Source organism: Schistocerca serialis, chromosome 1, assembly GCF_023864345.2.
Source record: "Schistocerca serialis cubense isolate TAMUIC-IGC-003099 chromosome 1, iqSchSeri2.2, whole genome shotgun sequence".
Taxonomy (NCBI): Eukaryota; Metazoa; Arthropoda; class Insecta; order Orthoptera; family Acrididae; genus Schistocerca; species Schistocerca serialis.
In genome coordinates, this window is record NC_064638.1 from 519,202,171 (window position 1) to 519,226,056 (window position 23,886).

The window sequence follows — 23,886 nt, forward strand, 5'->3', positions numbered from 1 at the left end:
TGCAGCTTTGCTAGAAATGAAATGATAATTAAATAGACACCCTAGCTGCAAGCAGGCGTTGATACACTTCATTGGGGACATGTTGAAAATGTGTGCCCCGACCGGGACTCGAACCCGGGATCTCCTGCTTACATGGCAGACGCTCTATCCATCTGAGCCACCGCGGGCACAGAGGATAGTGCGTCTGCAGGGACTTATCCCTTGCACACTCCCCGCGAGATCTACATTCCCAACATGTCCACAACACTACATTCATAGTGCGCCTAATAGATGTTTGCCCATCATACTCATTACTCGTGGCAGATTAATCTACCAAGTCCCGTACGAGGTCGGGCATAGCTTGTGCGTTCGCACAAGAAGGTCAAAGGCCGGGAACCCATATGTTTTAACTATATATATGACCCCCCCCCCCCCCCCCCATGAACCATGGACCTTGCCGTTGGTGGGGAGGCTTGCGTGCCTCAGCGATACAGATAGCCGTACCGTAGGTGCAACCACAACGGAGGGGTATCTGTTGAGAGGCCAGACAAACGTGTGGTTCCTGAAGAGGGGCAGCAGCCTTTTCAGTAGTTGCAAGGGCAACAGTCTGGATGATTGACTGATCTGGCCTTGTAACAATAACCAAAACAGCCTTGCTGTGCTGGTACTGCGAACGGCTGAAAGCAAGGGGAAACTACAGCCGTAATTTTTCCCGAGGGCATGCAGCTTTACTGTATGATTACATGATGATGGCGTCCTCTTGGGTAAAATATTCCGGAGGTAAAATAGTCCCCCATTCGGATCTCCGGGCGGGGACTACTCAAGAGGATGTCGTTATCAGGAGAAGGAAAACTGGCGTTCTACGGATCGGAGCGTGGAATGTCAGATCCCTTAATCGGGCAGGTAGGTTAGAAAATTTAAAAAGGGAAATGGATAGGTTGAAGTTAGATATAGTGGGAATTAGTGAAGTTCGGTGGCAGGAGGAACAAGACTTCTGGTCAGGTGACTACAGGGTTATAAACACAAAATCAAATAGGGGTATGCAGGAGTAGGTTTAATAATGAATAGGAAAATAGGAATGCGGGTAAGCTACTACAAACAGCATAGTGAACGCATTATTGTGGCCAAGATAGATACGAAGCCCACACCTACTACAGTAGTACAAGTTTATATGCCAACTAGCTCTGCAGATGACGAAGAAATTGAAGAAATGTATGATGAAATAAAAGAAATTATTCAGATTGTGAAGGGAGACGAAAATTTAATAGTCATGGGTGACTGGAATTCGAGTGTAGGAAAAGGGAGAGAAGGAAACATAGTAGGTGAATATGGATTGGGGGACAGAAATGAAAGAGGAAGCCGACTGGTAGAATTTTGCGCAGAGCACAACATAATCATAACTAACACTTGGTTTAAGAATCATGAAAGAAGGTTGTATACATGGAAGAACCCTGGAGATACTAAAAGGTATCAGATAGATTATATAATGGTAAGACAGAGATTTAGGAACCAGGTTTTAAATTGTAAGACATTTCCAGGGGCAGATGTGGACTCTGACCACAATCTATTGGTTATGACCTGTAGATTAAAACTGAAGAAACTGCAAAAAGGTGGGAATTTAAGGAGATGGGACCTGGATAAACTAAAAGAACCAGAGGTTGTACAGAGATTCAGGGAGAGCATAAGGGAGCAATTGACAGGAATGGGGGAAATAAATACAGTAGAAGAAGAATGGGTAGCTTTGAGGGATGAAGTAGTGAAGGCAGCAGAGGATCAAGTAGGTAAAAAGACGAGGGCTAGTAGAAATCCTTGGGTAACAGAAGAAATATTGAATTTAATTGATGAAAGGAGAAAATATAAAAATGCAGTAAGTGAAACAGGCAAAAAGGAATACAAACGTCTAAAAAATGAGATCGACAGGAAGTGCAAAATGGCTAAGCAGGGATGGCTAGAGGACAAATGTAAGGATGTAGAGGCCTATCTCACTAGGGGTAAGATAGATACCGCCTACAGGAAAATTAAAGAGACCTTTGGAGATAAGAGAACGACTTGTTTGAATATCAAGAGCTCAGGTGGAAACCCAGTTCTAAGCAAAGAAGGGAAAGCAGAAAGGTGGAAGGAGTATATAGAGGGTCTATACAAGGGCGATGTACTTGAGGACAATATTATGGAAATGGAAGAGGATGTAGATGAAGATGAAATGGGAGATATGATACTGCGTGAAGAGTTTGACAGAGCACTGAAAGACCTGAGTCGAAACAAGGCCCCCGGAGTAGACAATATTCCATTGGAACTACTGACGGCCGTGGGAGAGCCAGTCCTGACAAAACTCTACCATCTGGTGAGCAAGATGTATGAAACAGGCGAAATACCCTCAGACTTCAAGAAGAATATAATAATTCCAATCCCAAAGAAAGCAGGTGTTGACACATGTGAAAATTACCGAACTATCCGTTTAATAAGTCACAGCTGCAAAATACTAACACGAATTCTTTACAGACGAATGGAAAAACTAGTAGAAGCCAACCTCGGGGAAGATCAGTTTGGATTCCGTAGAAACACTGGAACACGTGAGGCAATACTGACCTTACGACTTATCTTAGAAGAAAGATTAAGGAAAGGCAAACCTACCTTTCTAGCATTTGTAGACTTAGAGAAAGCTTTTGACAATGTTGACTGGAATACTCTCTTTCAAATTCTAAAGGTGGCAGGGGTAAAATACAGGGAGCGAAAGGCTATTTACAATTTGTACAGAAACCAGATGGCAGCTATAAGAGTCGAGGGACATGAAAGGGAAGCAGTGGTTGGGAAGGGAGTAAGACAGGGTTGTAGCCTCTCCCCGATGTTGTTCAATCTGTATATTGAGCAAGCAGTAAAGGAGGATATAAGATGAACATCAACAAAAGCAAAACAAGGATAATGGAATGTAGTCTAATTAAGTTGGGTGATGCTGAGGGAATTAGATTAGGAAATGAGGCACTTAAAGTAGTAAAGGAGTTTTGCTATTTGGGGAGCAAAATAACTGATGATGGTCGAAGTAGAGAGGATATAAAATGTAGGCTGGCAATGGCAAGGAAAGCGTTTCTGAAGAAGAGAAATTTGTTAACATCGAGTATAGATTTAAGTGTCAGGAAGTCATTTCTGAAAGTATTCGTATGGAGTGTAGCCATGTATGGAAGTGAAACATGGACGATAAATAGTTTGGACAAGAAGAGAATAGAAGCTTTCGAAATGTGGTGCTACAGAAGAATGCTGAAGATTAGATGGGTAGATCACATAACTAATGAGGAAGTTTTGAATAGGATTGGGGAGAAGAGAAGTTTGTGGCACAACTTGACCAGAAGAAGGGATCGGTTGGTAGGACATGTTCTGAGGCATCAAGGGATCACCAATTTAGTATTGGAGGGCAGCGTGGAGGGTAAAAATCGTAGAGGGAGACCAAGAGATGAATACACTAAGCAGATTCAGAAGGATGTAGGTTGCAGTAGGTACTGGGAGATGAAAAAGCTTGCACAGGATAGAGTAGCATGGAGAGCTGCATCAAACCAGTCTCAGGACTGAAGACCACAACAACAACAACATATATATGACGGTAGTATCTGTTCCCGAAAGAACAGTTACCGTGGATGACCATGCAGCTTTGCTAGAAATGAAATTATAATTAAATAGACACCCTAGCTGCAAGCAGGCGTTGATACACTTCATTGGGGACATTTCTAGCTAAGCTGCATGGTCATCCACGGTAACTGTTCTTTCGGGAACAGATACTACCGTCATATATATAGTTAAAAAATATGGGTTTCCGGCCTTTGACCTTCTTGTGCGAACGCACACGCTATGCCCGAACTCGTACGGGACTTGGTAGATTAATCTGCCACGAGTAATGAGTATGATGGGCAAACATCTATTAGGCGCACTACGAATGTAGTGTTGTGGACATGTTGGGAATGTGGATCTCGTGGGGAGCGTGCAAGGGATAAGTCCCTGCAGACGCACTATCCTCTGTGCCCGCGGTGTCTCAGATGGATAGAGCGCCTGCCATGTAAGCAGGAGATCCCGGGTTCGAGTCCCGGTCGGGGCACACATTTTCAACATGTCCCCTATGAAGTGTATCAACGCCTGCTTGCAGCTGGGGTGTCTATTTAATTATCATTTCATTCCTAGAAACAACCCACATTGCCAAATACTTATTAATACTATCTGGATTGTCTGTTAAAGTCATTGTCGTACTACCCAATGGGAGAGCAGGTTTGAAGCATTACAAGGACTTCATTTCAACTTAGGAAAGCTTTGTGATGTGTTATAACAAATTTATTCATATTGAGAACACTCTGAAACAGGAAATGTGGTCAATTCTTAAGCAGCAAAGTTAGAATTTCAAATTAATCAGCTCCATAATTGTTATGTACAACATACTGCTCAAAACTAATACCGTAGATCTTTCAGACATGCTCAGAAAGATATCTCAAGTAAAAGCTGAATTAGTCTGAATTTGATGTTAGGGTTCATAGAAATGATCAGTACTGCAAAAGAAGACAGTGAAGAAGTTGAAGCTGAGGCAGAATTTTGTGTACCAAGAGGACAGACATTATTCACTTGACCATGCAGGACCATACAGCCATGTCACACACCATGCTACTTCATCTCTATGCCATAATTCATCCTAGCGGCTAGCAAGTGGTGGCATTGTAATCCCTTGGCAACCCATGACCATCTGCTTTCAACTGGCGAGAGATTTAGAAAAGAAGCTGATCAGGGCAAGAGTTGATGTAATTCAAAGCAGCACAGTCAATGTGCCGTTTTGTGTTATCTCGTTGAAAGCCGATTTCATGGACACCTCAAAGATAGGGCACAGTCACTAACCTTAACACATCAGAAATGTAATGTCTGCTGTCCAGATTACCAGCTGTGCAAACCAGAGGTAACTGTGTTATGTACCCAATGGTGCCATCACACGAAATGTTGGGCCTGTGTGACAGCTAATGCAGTCTGACATTTCTCCTTGGAGCCTCTGCACACTGACACCTCCCTCATGATACTGCACACAGAACTGGGACTCATCTCAAGATATAACACAGTGCCTCTCCTTTGCCTACTACTGTTGTTGGATACACCACTGTTGACACACCTCCCTCCTCTCGCCACCACTTGCTCGCCACTACAATCAACTCTAGCACAGAGATGAAGTAGCATGGAATGACATACATGTATCTCTTACCCAGACTCAGTTAAACTTGACGGCCATTCGAGTTTGAGGTATTGTTGCCACCAGCAGTTGGCAGTTGACAGCAATGGCATAGTGTTATGAGTTTTTTAAAAATACAGTGTGGTGCTCTCCATGATTTCCAACTTCTGTCTGTTTAATACTGTTGTTAGAAATACCATGCTTTTTTTCATTTCATTTCTTCCATTAACTAAAATCTATGTTAAATGAAAATTGATGCTGTGTTTACAAGAAAGTGTTAACTTCTGCTTGCTGGATAATTGTCACATTTTTTCATGGATCCATTACAGTGTTTTAAATAATTTCCTGATAGCATCCATTTGACAGTGTTAGAAAATATTGTGCTTCTATAGTTTTCATTCATTTCATGTCTGGTACTACTTATGTTCAATGAACTTTGAACATGTTATTCTATTTCTGCCCGACACCTAGAAGTAGCTCCAAAGCTCACCAAAATATAAGTTTTTACTGGTTATTACTTTACTACAGTTTAAGTTTATAGTGCTATTTGGTTTACTGTAAGAGTAGCATCATGCATGACAAATGTGAATGCTGCCTTAGGTTAATTGTTATGGTAGAAACGTGTGGGCTCTGGGTTGGGGTTTCACTAGCAAAATGTCAGATGAGGCCCTTGCATGGAGTTGTACATTATATAGTTGAGACAAGAAAATCGTGGAACAAGGAAGAAAGATATGTGCCCTCTAGGCACAATTAGAAATAGCATATTTTGAATTAGATAGAGTGAAGGGGGAAAGAGACTGTGGGAGCTGGGAGAAGGTGACAAGTAATAGACAAAAGGAGAAAACATCAGAAATTATGTTTCAAATTCCAGCTAACAATCAGTTTGACTCCTTACCTGAAATGGGGGAAGAACCACAACAGTTTTTAAGCTTAATAGGGTGCAGCAGACTTGCAAGAATGACTTTAAGGCTAGGTCAGTAAAAAAGTCACGTAGAAAGAAGAGAATCTTGCTACTTGGGATAGTCACAGGAGAGATGTAGACTAACTGCTACAGGAAATGCTAGTTGTAGAATACCAGGTCGCAAGCATTGTGAAACCTAGCTCCAAGCTAAGCCAGGAGACAGAGAACAAAGGGGCTTTGTACAGAGATTTTGATGTTGAGGGTACAGCATGACTAGAAACTTAGAATATAGCATTAAAGGTGAGCTGGAGCAGAAACAGCACACACTCGTGGGGTTTGTGGAGGTTTTGCATCAACGTGACCAGTCCTGAGTTAACACAGCTGTCAGCTGTGTGAAGAAAGAGCTGAGCGAATTACTTTTGACTGAAACAAAGTGTCTTATCTGTTCTGTGCCTGTTGCTGTGGCTAGGAGATGGGGATGTTCTTAAACATGGGCTGCACCCAAATAGGAGGGGGAAGGAAAGATTACCTGAGCACCTTGCAGAAAGTATAAGGGAGTCACAAGCAAACAAGACCAAATACGTATGATTACTACAGTGAAAGGGGCATATTTTTTATGATAGTGTCAGGTTACAGATAGAGAGTATTGAATCAAATTAGAGCAGTACAGGACCTTAATATGCGTAACAGTTTCCAGAAAAATAAAGTTAATATGTTTCATCAGAACATTAGAGAGTGAAAAACAAAATAGATAAGCTTACTGTATGCCTGGAAAATGTGGAAAATTCTGAAGTTATTGATGTTCTGTGCCTCTCTGAACATGATGCAACCATGTGGATGGAGAACTTTAAAAGATACGGACAGGAAAAATGAACTAGAATTATTATTTGGGTGTTTCAGCTGAAGTAGGTAGGTAGTTTTCAAACTCATGTGCGGTAGAATATTAGTACGAACAATGAAATAATGACAATATTATGAAAAGTATAGATTGCTATTCATCATGTAGTGGAGATTTTACGTCACAGGTAGGCACAACAAAAAAATCTGTCAAACAAGTAAGCTTCTGACAAAAAGGCCTTCATGCAAATTAGACAAAACATACACATACACGAACTCAGTCTCTGGCAGCCAGAGACTGTGGTCATGTATATGTGAGTTGCTTTTGCTTGTGTGTGTCTGAAAGCTTATTTCTGCGACAGTATTTTTGTTGTGCTATCTGTGGCCCAACATCTCCACTATATGATGAGTAGCAAGCCATCCTTTTCATAATATTGTCAAAATAGTAGTACACTGATTGATAACATTTCTAAATAATGCAGATAAAAAAATAATAATTGCACACTGACTGGTTGTCCTGTTACCCGTTTGACAATCTCAGTATGACAGTACTGTCACTGATAACTCAAAAGTTGCAAGTACTTTTAACAATCACTTTCTAAACACAGCAGTGAATATAAGATTAAATGATTCTGTTGAAGAAACAAGAGAATGTATTAAAAATGACATTCCACAAAACTTTAAGTAACTAGAAGTAGCGCCAAATCCTTCGCTGAAATTAATACAATTACAGAAACTCTAAAAAACAAAAGCTCATGTGATGTTAATGGAATTTCAAACAGAATTCAGAAAAGTTGTTCCAGCTTAATAAGTAATGTGCAGAACTAGCAAGTTTTGCAGGAGAGCTCCTGTAAAGTTTGGAAGGTAGGAGACGAGGTACTGGCGGAAGTAAAGCTGTGAGGACGGGGCTTGAGTCGTGCTTGGGTAGCTCAGTTGGTAGAGCACTTGCCCGCGAAAGGCAAAAGTCCCAATTTCGAGTCTCGGTCCGTTACACAATTTTAATCTGCCAGGAAGTTTCAATGTTGCTAGTGGTATGTGCAATGCATCACTGGCACAGGGAATTTTTCCAGACGGCTTAAGACGTGCAATTATTAAACCTCTTCATAAGAAGGGTGAAGAGACAGACTTAAACAATTATCATTTAATTTCCTTCCTGATATCTTTTTCCAAAATATTTGAAAAAGTAATATACTCAAAAGTAGTCACACAATTAAGTGGAAACAATTTACGTAGGATATCACAGTTTGGATTCCAGAAGGATTGCTTGACTTAGAATACCATTTGTATATTCCCTCGTCACACAGTACAAGCCTTAAATACTAACATATTGCTAGTTGATATATTTTATGATCTTTCCAAGGCTTTTGATTGTGTAGATCATAATACTCTCTTAGAAAAAGAACTCAAGTCTTATGGAATTGATGGCTTTTCACACAGTTGGTCTGAATCATACTCAACAAACAGAATGCAAAAGGTTGTGCTGAATAATTCAGATGATGTTGGGAAGGTAGAATATTTTAGTGACTGGGGGGAAAAAAATAACAAAGGAAGTCCTACAGGATTCGTCCAATTAACATTCAACATGCAAACTTGGTACTTTTTGCAGATTATGCTAGTTTTATAATGAATTCTATTTAGAGACAAAGCAACAGAAGAGCTGGTAAACAATATTTTCCAAAGAATTATAAAGCGGCCATCTAAAAATGGACTCTCCTTAAATTTTGAAAAAAACACACTACATTCGTTGCTGTACAATAAATACTCATAACAACAATTGATGGAAAACACGAGCAGGAGTCAGTAAATAGTGTAGAATGCTCCAAATTTTTGGGTGTACATATTGATGAAAACTTGAACCGGAAGAAGCATATTGCTGAGCTTTTCAAACAATTAAGTTTAGCCACTTTTGCTCTTCATATAATTGCTAGTCTTGGAAACAAACATAACCTCCTGGCATATTTCCTCGCAATAGTGACATACGAAATGATTTTGTGAGCTAACTCATCTCCAAGAGAGAAAGTATTGATTGCGCAAAAGTGAGCAGTAATAATATGTGGTGTTCACTCATGGATGTCATATAGATATGTCTTCAATGAGCTAGGCATTTCAACTGCACTGTCACAACACACATATTTGCTGATGAAATTCATCGTAAGTAATCCATCACAATTTGAGAAAAACAGTGATGTAAATACCTACAACACTAGAGGGGGAAAAATGACCTGTCAATGGCTCAGAAAGGAGTTCAATATGCAGCAACAGAAGTATTTGATCAGTTGCCCAATAACATAAAACGTCTGACAGGTAGTGAAGCATGTTTTAAATCTAATTTAAAATCATTTCTACTGGTCAACTTCTTTTTTTTCCCTTGAAGAATTTCTGCTTAAAAACTGATAGCCAGTAAAAAAAAAAAACAAAAAAAAAAAAAAGCTCTAAATTGTTCAGATGTTCTATGGAACATGCAACCAACCAACCAACCAACCAACCAGAGTGGCAGCTCTTTGTAGTACACATCACACTCTGTGTGCAACCAATCATCTACAAATTTAATGATGTATTCTTCCTACTGTATTGTATACACATAATAAACAAAAAATTTCTTTATTTACTATCCTTCATAATGTTGCAATTTCAATAACCAACAGGGTTTCTTAATATACTTCATCTCAGCTGTTATTTTTCTGTGACCATATACTGATCAGTTTCCATAATGATGGTGGGATGACAAGTAAGTACATTCTGTGCTCTCCTACTTTGTCTTTGTACACTCAGTTTAATACACCCCCAAATGTAGGTGTTTAAATTGTCAACAGTATTAATTGTGAAATTATACATAGGACATCAAAAGTTACTTGGTTTTGATTATTACACATTTGTTTTGGTAAATATTGGCGCAGAATTCATATCAAAGTAATTGCTGTAGCATCGATAGATGCCGAATGGAAAACATGTTCCATATGTTCACCATTTTTTGGCACAGATTATTGTAGTCATATTTGTACCTTGTCGCCAAATCTTTCGAAATTGTGCAGTATAAGTTTACTAAGATTGCTCCAAGTTAAAATGCATTTTTGTGGTTTCCTGTGGTACAGACTTTGGGGCTTCTATATTTAGCCTCCTCCATGATGTTCTGAAACACTGTTTAAAATTATACGAAGGCCAATTCTTTCTCAAAGGAAATCAAACTCAACATTGACAGGTTGTGGCCATGTTGCTCCCTGCACAAACCAATATGCTCATTGTGGTAGACACGTTCTCATGAACTGTGGGAAAATTGGTTTTGCAGTACTGTGCTTATAGTGGCTGTAGAGAAAAACCAACATGCCTGCACGCGCATACACATACACATAATCACACTCACTTTTCCCAGATACATTTAATTCATGTGCACTACTAAAAATTTTGTTTGTTAATGTGAAAGAATATTTCATTAAAAAACTTCTAGTGAAACACTGACTTTTTCTCTGTCACCCAATTTTCAGTACTTATTTTTGCATCATATCTCTTACCCTGAGCTGATATCCCCATATACTCTTTAGCCACTTACTCTCCAAAGCAGGCCCACTACGTTGCTATTGACAATATAACATATTGTTCTGAGCATACTAGGTGCTTAAGTGGACATGAGAATATAGGTGTCACAGGAACACTCGATTTCTGGGAACAATACACAATCTCTGCCTTTTGTACAATAGTCTAACCTCTTCTGTCTACAGGCATTACAAAATGGTGAGTATTACTTGTAATGCCACCTGACAATTTCCATCAAAAATTAAATCTGATGCCTTGGATTTATAGCTTCAAGGGTAAAAGGAACGCTGGTGATGTTCGTACCATAATTGGAGTTGCGTAGTGTGTAGAAAATGTTGAAATTTTTGGAAAATTACAGTAATATGCAGCTTTTCATATATTTTTGTTCATTTCATGTGCAGCATCTAAAGAGTGAATAATCTGATTTTTTCCTGGCATACAGTCTCATGTTGGGTGCCTGACTGTTGCCATTATGATCTTTTGGTGGACAACCAATGGCCCAAAGGCTGCATCTGACCTGCATTTCGTTTCAGTCTGGTCCATGGAAGAAATTTATGGGGGAGAGACATTTAGCTGTCTTGTAGTTTTGTGTTTAATTTTGGCAGTTTCTGTCTATGATAATATTCATCTTCTCTTGAATAGGCATATTATAGGTATAATTTATTGTGATGGCATGTTGGAAAGTTTAGTGCTGCTTTACATTATCCATAAACAACACAGGTAATATACTTTTGAACTTATGTGTTAGAAGTCCTATGATCACACCACAAGAGTGCTGCTTTCTTATTATGTGTACAGACTAAAAGTTTTAGTGAGCTCTGGTTTCATGCATTTGAGCAGTTTTGTCCATTTTGTGCAGTGTTAAGAACGTATGATTCGTGCCTATCATCTGCTGTAGTGGAAATGTAACTTTTAGGGAGCTCACTCATCAATATAACAATAATCTTAGGGTGAGTATTGTGTTGTCAATACTAGAAATATTGACAAACTGTGTTGATACCAAACAAAATACTTTCGGTTACCAATATGTATTGAGCATTAGTAAATAGTTCTTGCCTGCTGTGATGTTTTAGAGCACTGCAGCTGCTGAAATTGAAGGAAATTTATAATAAATTAGCTGCAACCAGTTGTTTTTATAAGTGTTTATGTTTCTGTGATGACATTTGAAGATGCCTGCTAGGCCATCTTCAGATGTTTATATTCATTTGTCTGCTCTGAATATTGTTTCTTTACTAATGACATTTTTGAATTTTGCAATGGAAGTTTTTAAGATAGCTATTGTAAAATCTCAAAGTAAGGAAAAAGTATTTTCGACATGTAAATAATTGTAAACATCTAAAGATGGGATGAACATAAAACGAATGTACTCTCAAAAACACGTTTTTACACATGTTTGTTGGAGTGGTATGTGGAAAAGGGGTACCCCTTATATCAGCGCATTACCTGATAAACGTTGCCGTCATGGACACTATAGTTTTGACTTTATCCACTCGAAGCACTGCTGTTGCGTCATGTGATGAGGCCCAAGAACTTAAGTATGTGAATCAGGCCCGCTAGTGACTAGAAGTTAACCGATCCCTTGCTGAAACCTTTAAAGACCTCCTGTTCTTGAAATGTCATTCTCATAAATTGACTGCTGCAGCAGTTCACTGTCTTAACCTGGAAAGTCAAAGGAATAGCTTTCAAATAAGTCACTTTTTCTACATGTGAAATAAATAAAATAATATACTTGAGTATTCATGCTTACTTACATTACTAGATTTGTTAATCTGTCGATTATGAGCTTTTCAGAAGAATATTACATCATAAATCTTAAAACCTTTCCCTTGTTTTCAGGTATCTTTTAGGTTTTGGTCAAGTAACATACTACCTAGGATACAGTGCTCTACAGGATTTCTTTCCAGTAATGAAACTGCGCCCTAACCCATCATGTGAAGATAATTTTTGTAGGAAAAGACAGCAAGAAGAAGCTGCAAAACCTCAAACAGCAAATGCTGAGGAATGTGTAGAAAAGCATTCACAGGAAAATGTTGTACATGAAGATAATGAATGGGGTAAGCTCTATTCAGTATGTTTTTACACACAAACTTAATTGAGAAAATTACCAGATCATTAGCATGAAACAGTTGAAATATGGATGTTAATCATAAATTCTTGGGAAATGGGAAACAAAGAATTAAAAGCTATAGAGAAGTCACTAAAGAGAAGAGGGAAAAATGCAAGTGTACCTTCATACCACCATAAAGAAGCAAGCTGTATCAGACACCTATTCAGCATGTGTGTGTCGTGTCGTGTCGTGTCGTGTTGTGTGTGTGTGTGTGTGTGTGTGTGTGTGTGTGTGTGTGTGTGTGTGTGTGTAAAAGAGGTATTTTATCTTCTGTTTGATGTTTTGTTGCACTTTTATACCAAAGTTTAATTTATTGTGAATAATCACATTTTTATGCGATTTGTAATTAAAAGCAAAAAAGTTGTTTTATTAAAAATTATGATTAAGTATTTTTAATTAACATTTTCATTTGAAAATAAATATGCAGGGTGTTACTAAATTCCCTTCACAGACATTGAGGACACGTGGTGGGTACCTAGGAGGTTAAGTTTTACATAAGAACTTCTGTCTGGAAACGTACCATTTTCCCACTACACTTAAAATACCACAGCACATATTCAAATCACCTGCATTTTCGGTATCACTGACTAGGGTAATAATTACATCATTCACCAATCACCAGATGTCGCACGCCCACTACAGGTTTGTTTACATGCCATTCTGTTGAGTTTGTGATCTGCCCAGAGAGGTCTGTGCCTACTGTTGTGCTTGTGGTTTTTGTTCATACTATACTACTGGACAGTAGCAATCATTCACTACAGTACAGAATGCAAGCTGTACATAAATTTCATTTTTATTGTGATGCTATTGACCATGATGAACTACACATTGGTGGAATTCATTGCCATGATGTTATTGTATGGCAAAACTTGTTAGTTGTATGCAGAGCATTTTTCACAACCCCTGCCATCTTGCATTCCCTCTATGCTACGACCTAGCGAGGTGGTGCAGTGGTTAGCATACTGGACTCACATTTGGGAGGATGACGGTTCAAATCTGTCTCCGGCCATCCTGATTTGGGTTTTCCTTGATTTCCCTAAATCGTTTCAGGCAACTGCCAGGATGGTTCCTTTCAAAGGGCATGGCCGTTTTCCTTCCCCATCCTTCCCTAAACCGAGCTTGTGCTCCATCTCTAATGACCTCATTGTCGATGGGACACTAAACACTAATCTCCTCCTCCTCCTCCTCCTCCTCTGTGCTACGGTGTACCAGCAGGCCACAGACATGGTTACATTAACTGCCACTAGGGCTGACTGTGGTGTTCCATAGTTGTGATGTACACCTGAGTTTGAAGAGGCTGTACTCCATGCAATGACAGAGGATGCGATGATGAGTACTAGAAATATAGGAAGTTGACAGAATGTGGATTACGGAACTGTTTGGAGTGTTCTGCTTGAAGGTAAAGGCAGTTAAGTTGTTTTATTAAAAATTATGATTAAGTATTTTTTAATTAACATTTTCATTTGAAAATAAATATACAGGGTGTTACTAAATTGTTTTATCTAGCAGACAGTGACAAAATAGACGTAATCAGATCGAGAAACCACACCAGTCTTGGGTATTATTTGTGTTAACAGCTTTTTCAGTATTAGATAATGACATTTTGATTTTTCGTGTAGCAAAACGTTTGACGCTCTTTGATGAGGTAATAATTCTTTCGCAGAAAGGAAAGCACGCTATGCAAAGCTGTAGCAAGATTAGAGAGAAAAAAATGCTAGGAGATAAGGATTGAAGAAATGTGTACTTTTCTTGCTTATAACTTGTCTTTATTGGTTTTATGTATCCTATATTTAATTTTATGTCACACAAAACAGCAAGTTATTAGCTAATAGGCAATAAGGAGTGCAAATTTTCTAAAGAGTTCTTGTTCTCCGGGTTACAAATAATCCCATCCACTATTAATTGCAAGATTTTGTTGAAAGAGAGGCAGGCTGTCAAACTGGCCGACTGGGAGCAGGAAATTTCAATTTCCACTGTCCTGAATATAGTTTGATGGCATCCATTACAAAATATACACGTTTAAGTTCCACAGAGCGAAATACAGTGACGTGCGGTAGAAGAATGCTTTATGAAGAGGTGTGGCACTTTTGCACACTTATGTCTTACATTCCCTTGAACACGTATGTTTTATGTTTCAGACTTTTGAGAAAGATGTGCGCTACAAGATGAACATGTTTTTGAAAAGTCTTTTTTTTTTTAATAGTATTGACCCGGTTCGCAAATGTCATGCAAGGCTAAAATATGTCATTAGTTTCAGATTTTATTTTATTTCCACCATTCTGACAGTCAAGCATTAATCGCCTTGTTGAACAATGAAGTTATTTTTGTCTGGTTGCAAAAGAAATTTGACTTTTATTAACCTTTTCCGCAGAGGCAGTCAATGTATTTGAAACGAAATGTTTAATTCCACAGTACTGGCTAGTTTCAACTGTTGGCTGCATTTCAATTCTTCATCTTCTAGCGTGTATGGCATTATGCCATAATAAAGAACCAAACATGATATAATACAGTACTGCTGCTCCAAGAAAATTGACATCCCGAAAACCACATTGAAAAGCTTAATATCAGGTCAAGGTCTACTTCATTGGGAATCTACACATACGAATGTACTCTTTAAGTATGCACATTAAATGTGCACGTTTTAGTATGGTTCACGAAATTCCGATGCTCCTGGAGTAACCTCTGATATCTTGTTCCTTTTATGACATAGTGTATGATCTTTCAATGTTTTACACGTATGTACGTACATACGGACTTCCTACTTCATGATAGCTGCACAAGCGCTGTGTCGCCTGTTATCTGCGCTTTCCGGTAACTGCTGAAACGAAACTATTTCTAACAGTTCGCGAGAAAATATTGCGAATGGTGGTTTGAAAAGCGTTACTTTCAAAGTAAATATCCTTTTACGTAAGTTGAACTATGTGCGAGAATGTACCATGAATTTATTAAATCACAGAGTGTTTTACTCTCATTTAAAAATAAACTCTTTGATGACGAGCCATTTAGAAGAATTGCGAACCCTGAAGATCAGACATTTATGTCGTTATTAAAAATTTTACTGGCACATTTGTGAGATATATCTTTAAGTGTAACACGCACAAAAACGATCAACATTACATGTGAAAGCTTAGCTTCTCTTGCAGCTTATTAACCTTAGAGACCAATATTATATGTGAAAGCTTTGCTTTTCTTGTAGCAACACTATGTATATTAATTTAAACAATTAACCTTCCCTGTTTGTGTGTTCGTGCTACTTAACAGTGATGTTGCTTTTGGCTGACTACATCACGTGTCCTATGCTCTGAATATCTGCTGTCATCGGCTGGCGGGATCACGTGACATGAGCTACGACTGGCTTACAAAAGCACATCGCAATCTCGATTTCAATGATTCGGAAAGTAACATGCAGTGTTTGATGGAATTCCAATGTACACTTTCGTAATATGAAAATATGCAGTGTGCGTGTTGCTGCACTCAAAGATATTTCCAAAACATGTCTTTTTTCCTGAGTTTCATTTTCTAAAGTACCGGAAAAATTCTATGCCCATGTATAAAACCATAACCATTCAAAGGATTGACAAGGAAAAATACACTGTCACTTAACACAGAAAAAGTGTTTTTTCACCCGGGAGAAAGTGTATTTTTAACCGGGAAATCTGGGAAAAATCCAGGAATTTTTTTTCCTTGTCCGCGTATACATCACGCTGGGTTTCCTGACCGATATTGTCTGAACATTTGGGCCGGATTCCTGAATGGACGTGTGATTGATCCATACCTTCTTCCATCGCATTTTGTGGGTGCTGCATACTTGTGATTTCTTGACAGTCTACTGCATAGGCTCTTGGAATGTGTGTCACTGCATGTGTAGCAAAACATGCTCTTCCAGCACTATAGCACACCACCTCATTTTCCACATTTAGTCTGAGATCATGTAGATCAACAATTTGGGTTACAGTAGATAGAGTGCGGTGGCCTTATTGCTTGGCCTGCACATTCTCCCAACTTGAACTCTCCAGGTGATACCTGTGGGACCTTATGAAATCTGTGATTTACAGGGCCCCTGTAGGATCAGAGGAAGACCTACTGGTACAGGTTGAGTCTGTGGCAGATGCCAGAGGAACAGAGATTGGTAGGGAATTAAGGAGATGTCACCTGGATAAATCAAAAGAATTGAGATTGTTGAGAGATTCAGATGGAGCATTAGGCAATGTCTGATTAAAATGGGGGGAAAGGAATAGAGTAGAAGGTGAGTGGTCGGCTTGTTGATGGGAAATAGTGTAGGCAACAGAGGATAAACTAGGTAAAAAGATAAGGCCTAGTAGAAATCCTTGGATATCATTAGAGATTTGACTTATGGAAGGAAGAAATATAAAAGTGCAGAAAATGAGTCAGGTGAAACACAATACAAACTTCTAAAAATGAGATTGCCAGAACGTCCATAACAGCTAAGCAGGATTGATTAGAGGACAAGCATAAGTCTGTAACTAGGGGAAATACTGACAAATTATGAAAAGGATAGATTTCCACTCACCTTATAGAGGAGAGACTGAGTCGCTACACATTTCAGCTTTCAACCAAAAGACATTCTTCTGAAGTAGATCTCTCTCTCTCTCTCTCTCTCTCTCTCTCTCTCTCTCTCACACACACACACACACACACACACACACACACACACACACACACACACACAGCTAGTTACAATATATGACATAGCTCCATTCAGCAATACTAAACAGTCCTCCAAAGTAGTACGTTCAGTCAACGATTTAACAGTTGCAAATTTCAGGGAAAGCCTACAGCAGTTAGACTGGGATGAGGTGTACCGTGAACCTGATGCCAATTTAAAATATAATTTATTTCATGACATTTTTGTAAATGCATTTGAAAACTGCTTCCCCAAGAAAATAGTTAAATATACTCGTAAGAAACCTTGTAACAAACCATGGCTTACTAAGGGTATAAAAATATCTTGTAACCGGAAAAGGGAAATGTATCTGACAGCAAGAAAGAGTAGTGACCCAGAAACTATCAAAAATTATAAAAACTACTGTGTTATATTAAGAAAAGTTATTAAAAAATCCAGGAGTATGTGTATCATGTCTGAAATCAGCAACTCTGATAATAAAATTAAAACAATTTGGAATATTATTAAAAGAGAAACAGGTCAACCAAGAGCAGAGGAAGACAGTATTACCATCAAATTGAATGAAAACTTTACGAACAAAAAGTCAGAAGTTGAAAATATTTTTAATAATCATTTTCTAAATGTTGTGGATAGAGTAGGATCCAGGTGTTCATTAGAAGATGCTAGGCTGTTAATGGAAGAGGCCATACCTATGCAATTTGATACAATTGAAATCTCACCCACTTCTCCCTCTGAAATTAGGAAAATAATAAACTTGCTTAAAAGCAAAAACTCACGCGGAATTGATGGCATTTCCAGCAAAATACTAAAAGCTTGTTCTCAACAGATAAGTAAGATTCTCAGCCACCTGTGTAATAGCTCTCTGGAACAGGGCATTTTCCCTGATAGACTGAAATATGCTATTGTTATACCTTTGCATAAAAAGGGGGATAGATCTGATGTCAACAATTACCGTCCAGTCTCCCTTCTATCAGCTTTATCCAAAATTTTTGAGAAAGTAATGTATTCAAGAGTAGCTTCACATATCTGTAAAAATGAAGTACTAACAAAATGTCAGTTTGGCTTCCAGAAAGGTTTTTCAACAGAAAATGCCATATATGCCTTCACCAATCAAATTTTGAATGATCTAAATAACCGAACACCACCCATTAGGATTTTTTGTGATCTCTCAAAGGCTTTTGATTGTGTAAATCATGAAATTCTGCTAGACAAGCTCATATATTGTGGCATGAGTGGGACAGTGCACAAATGGTTCAATTTGTACCTAACTGGACAAGTGCAGAAAGTTGAAATAAGCAGTTCTCATAATATGCAAAGATCAGCACATTCCTCAAACTGGGGAACTATCAAGAATGGGGTTCCACAAGTGTCAGTCTTGGGTCCTTTGTTGTTCTTAATATATATTAATGACATGCCATTTTATATTCATGAAGAGGAAAACTTAGTTCTCTTTGCTGATGATACAAGTATAGTAATCACACCTGACAAACAAGAATTAACTGATGAAATTGTCAATACTGTCTTTCAGAAAATTACTAAGTGGTTCCTTGTAAACGGACTCTCACTGAATTTTAATAAGACACAGTACATACAGTTCCGTACAGTGAATGGTATGACGCCATTAATAAATATAGACCTTAATCAGAAGAACATAGCTAAGGTAGAATATTTCAAATTTTTAGGTGTGTCCATTGATGAGAGATTAAATTGGAAGAAACACATTAATGATCTGCTGAAACGTTTGAGTTCAGCTACTTATGCAATAAGGGTCATTGCAAATTTTGGTGATAAACATCATAGTAAATTAGCTTACTACACCTATTTTCACTCACTGCTTTCATATGGTATCATATTTTGGGGTAATTCATCACTGAGGAATAAAGTATTTATTGCACAAAAGCGTGTAATCAGAATAATAGCTGGAGTCCACCCAAGATCATCCTGCAGACATTTATTTAAGGATCTTGGGATATTCACAGTAGCTTCTCAGTATATAAACTCTCTTATGAAATTTGTTATTAACATCCAAACCCAATTCAAAAGCAATAGCAATGTGCATAACTACAATACTAGGAGAAAGGATGATCTTCACTATTCAAGATTAAATCTAACTTTGGCACAGGAAGGGGTGAATTATACTGCCACTAAAGTCTTTGGTCACTTACCAAATAGTATCAAAAGTCTGGCAGATAACCAACAAGTATTTAAGAAGAGATTAAAACAATTTCTGAATGACAACTCCTTCTACTCCATAGAGGAATTTTTAGATATAAATTAAGAAAAAAAAAATTAAAAAAGCCACAAAAAATAAAAAAAGTTGTTATATTAACTTAAGTATGTTGTTAAATTAACTTAATTATGTCATGTATTGGAAAATTTGACTCGTTCCACATCATTACGAAATATCACATTCATGATCCATGGAACTAGTATTAATCCAATCTAATCTAATCTAATCTAAACCTAATCTACACTCACAAGCACAACTCACACACGCATGACCATTGTCTGTGGCCACAGAGACTGGACTGTGTACAACATCTGCACCTGATGGGAGAAACTCTCTGTGGGTGATGTGGATAAGGATGAGGCTGGAGTGGAGACTGAGATGGAGAGTGAGGTAGGGGTAGGAGATGGTATAGTGCTGCCTGTGGGAGATTGCAGGGATGTGGTTGGGACAGAGTAGGGCTGCTAGGTGCAGTCAATACGTTTAAGGGTGGGGAGGGAAGGCGAATGGAAAATGAGAGGAAAAAAAGACTGTTGAGTGGGTTGGTGGAATATAGTCCAGCCAACAAAGACCAAAAAAGATTGATTAGGGAAACAACATTTCAGTCACAAATTTTTGCACAGTGCTCAGAGGGACTGACCTGAACAACAGACTAAAATTCCTGATTGCTGGAATGAGAGCATTGGAAAGGGGTGGGGAATGCAGCATCTAGAGGTAACTTTGTTTCTTTGTATAACTTAAAAAATTGGACCTTGTAGGAAAAATGTTTCCCAGTACAAAAATAAACTGCATTAAATTGCCTACAAAAAAGGTTCTGTTCTTTTTTTCTCTAGGAATAATAGTTTGTGCATTTCAGGGAATGTAAAATTAGCAGATTAGTAAAAATATTGTTTTAACCATATAAAATTAATGTTTGTCCTTAAATGAACGGGTTAACAACAAATAAGAAACTTATGTGCAGTAGGCATGGTAAGGGATAAATTGTACTCTGCGATGTAACACAGTGAGGTTTGTAGGGGAGATGTGTGGGGTAGAAGCGCGAGGGAAGATAAGTCCACAGATTATGGTCATGCATTTGTCCCCTTCATCAGTTTGCAAATTGAAGACCAAGCAGGCGTTTCTCCACTCTTATCTATCCCACTATGTCACAAGAAGCAATTATATGGTGTCACACAAAGTTATGCCGACTCTCCACAGCACACCTTGTGAATCATTGGCAGCACAGTTCACGGACACGCCCAGGGGATTATTTTCCAAAATGCATTAAAATTACATGGAACACAGATATGAGTTATTAATAACACTAATGCAAGAAACACACATGGACAGAATGTACATAAATCTCTGCACATTGTTCGTGACTGCTAGAAGGGAAATTGATTCATAGTCATACTGTAGTGTTTTTCCAGGAAAGGCAACTAACCCCACTATGAGTGCTGCTTTATTTTTAGTTTACAGGCAGACTAGACCTCCCGAGAACTTCCTGTCTAGTTCTGTTATTTAAATAGACAAAATAACTTCACTGAGCTCATATTTGTATACTGTGGTTATTTTCAGTTTAATAAGTGTTGCATATTTGCAATTGTTAAATGAGCTGTTATGTCAAAAATCTCAACAGCTGGAGTTGTAACTGTATACTACACTGAAGAGCCTGTTCCAGGTGTAACATGCTGTCACTATGTATTCGACAATGTCAGTTACAGTGTCTCCATTATCACTGTTGGAATACTTTTCACAGCATGAGGGGTAAGCAGTGGTTTACCCAAGTGTCAATCTTCCCAACATCTGAAGAGACCCAGAGGCTTAAGTGGCATCCCTCTACAATGGAAGTAGGTCACCTAGGTGTTATAGGACTTGAAATATTTCAATGTAAGTCAAGCAATGCATTACAACAGAATACTGTTCTAGTCTTGACTATAATCAGTCTCATTCCATCAGACATATTCACATCTATCTTGAAAGATATAATGTGGATGTGTGGTAAGTCATTCCTGTAAGTTCAGCCATCTCAACAAGAGCCAGCAATTTGTGAATGGAAAAGATTTATGCAATTTACCGGTAGCACAGGTAATGGTGAGAGAAGTGCAGTAACTTTCTGATCATTCATGAATTCACCACCTAGTGACAACAACACAGTTACATGGCTTTACAGTATACTGTCAGTGATAAACAACAAGGTGTCACATTTACCAATCCATTCTTTTTCCCACTATCACTACAAAGGTTTGCGACAATATCACACATATAAAACTAAACACTTCTCAGCACTGTTTACTGGAATGTGATTTATGCAAAAGCTCACTTAACAACTGCAAAACGTACTCATCGAATACACTGAAAGTATCTTCTCTATCATGTGCTAAGTGAAATTATGCCGCCTACTCATATAAGAGAACTGGACAGTAAATGCTGTGGAGGTATAGTCTTTCTGTAAACTGAGAATCCCTGGAGGAGGAAGTTGTCTTTCCTGAAAGAAGATTACAGCTGCCATACGGGATGCCTAAGAATTGATTTCCTCTCTAGCAGATCTGAATACTATGCATCAATAGCTCAATAAGTGGAGAGTAACACCAAATACAGTGAAGACCAAAATTACCTGCTTTCATCTTAACAACAGAATAACCAGTGCAAAGCTACATGTCACCTTTCATGTTCACAATATGTCTGTTGCACTGTACATCAGACCACCAAACACATTGTAACAAACTGTAACAGCCAAGCTTACCCAGTAAATCTAAATGATATCTTTGAGGTGACAGAAGTAGTCCTTGAATGGATTGAAAATTTAGATATTAATTTGTAGATTTAATTGTTTAGTTCTGTTTGTTCTGTAAAATTATGCAATTCATGTATGTAAGTTGCAGTTCAGTTTGTATGACCATATGCTAAATGAATAAATCCTCTCGAGCATTGTAGAACAGAGTGCAGAGATTTGCACAGATTCTCTCCATATGCATTTTTGTCTTAATGTTATTAGTAACGCATCTCTAAACATCATGTGATGTTAATGCAAATTGTGAAAAATAAACGTTCCCTGGGCATGTCCGTGCAGTGTGCCCCCAGTGATTCATAAGTGCACTGTGGGAAATCTTCTGACGTAATAGGGCAGATAGAGTGGGGAATCACCTGCTCAATCTTCAGTTTGCAGACCTATGAAGGAGGGAAGGGCATGAACACAGTCTGATGACCTACATTCCTTTGCACTTCTACCCCACACATCTCCATTTCACTCTGTTACACCCCTGGAACACCATTTACCTGATACATAGATTTAATATTTGTTGTTAATCCACTTCCTTTAAAGTTAAAGAGTAATTCTATACCATTACAACAATGTTTTGAATAGTCTTTGGTTTTTCCATCCCATATAATGTGAAAATTATTAGTTCTAGAGAAAAACAAATGAATAGGATCTTTTTTGTAGGAAAGTTAATGTAGTTTAATTTTCCATTGGGAAAAATTTTCCCTAGGAGCTGTGGTCTTCAAGTTATTAGCAAGATGGACCTTAAAATTTCACATCACCACAACACTCGCACCCCACAGATCAGGATTTCTAATATGTTGTTCACAACGCTCTCTCCTAGCACTGAATAAGCAATGCAGGTGAAGCATGTTTAATTAAAATAATAATAATAATAATGATTATCTGCAATGTCTCACTATAGAGTTTATCACTCTTTGCATATCAGGATTGGTCATCAAAATGGAGCATTACTGTTTACAGCAACGTGCAAACATCTACTTAATATGTGGTGTAGCAGATTGTACAGCTGGGAAAGCTGAATGAATGTACCAAGAAAAGTCTGTTATTTTGCTGCCCTTGTAGCAAAACTCACTCACTACTTTTAATGTCTGATTTCCTGATATAATTCAGTCATTATCACCTGATTCGGTTTGACTGCATTTTACTACCCATGTTTTACTTTTATTCGTATTCATCTTATAGCTTTTTTTTTTTCAAGACATTATCTATTCCATTCAAAATGGAGGTGAAAGTCAAACACTGACTACTTTAAATGATGTAGCTGACAGATGCACATTTGCGTTTCACAGTTCTTTACTTTCACTGTTCACAACCACCCAATAATACACATTTATATGGCCAGTTAATTATTGTTTAACTTTCGATAAGCCTCATTAATAGGTTGCAGGCAAACATCCACGTACTGCTACAATAGTTTACTGTTGAACATCTATGAGCAGTAAAAGCCTAACCACACATTTCACAGTCTTTCAAATAAATTGAACAGACATTGTCCTTGCATTAACACATGGCCTATTGGTGTAACATTTATTTCACAGTTAAGTTGATGCATTGTTGTTGTTCTAACCAACACAAGTTTCTTGTCTGAAACTCGGTTGTGGACTGACTGCCTCTAGACCAAAAACTGGGCCCTTATATATCCTCACAATAATAGACACTGAAACTACACATTGTTCGATGTTTAATTTACAGAAATTACTGTTAAAACAT

At 38.2% G+C, this 23,886-nt stretch overlaps 1 protein-coding gene and 2 non-coding genes across 3 annotated transcripts in view; 2 read left to right on the forward strand and 1 right to left on the reverse strand.

Annotated features, from left to right (window-relative positions):
* Nucleotides 1-23,886, forward strand: part of LOC126474350 (ubiquitin-like modifier-activating enzyme 5) — a 146,398-nt gene that overhangs the window by 94,046 nt on the left and 28,466 nt on the right. Inside the window, exon 6 of the mRNA XM_050101820.1 lies at nucleotides 12,270-12,487. Coding sequence (XP_049957777.1) covers nucleotides 12,270-12,487 — 218 coding nt within the window. The remainder of the gene's footprint in view (nucleotides 1-12,269; nucleotides 12,488-23,886) is intronic.
* On the reverse strand, nucleotides 94-168 carry Trnat-ugu (transfer RNA threonine (anticodon UGU)). Its single transcript has one exon. It is a non-coding gene; the product is annotated as a tRNA-Thr (tRNA).
* On the forward strand, nucleotides 3,986-4,060 carry Trnat-ugu (transfer RNA threonine (anticodon UGU)). Its single transcript has one exon. It is a non-coding gene; the product is annotated as a tRNA-Thr (tRNA).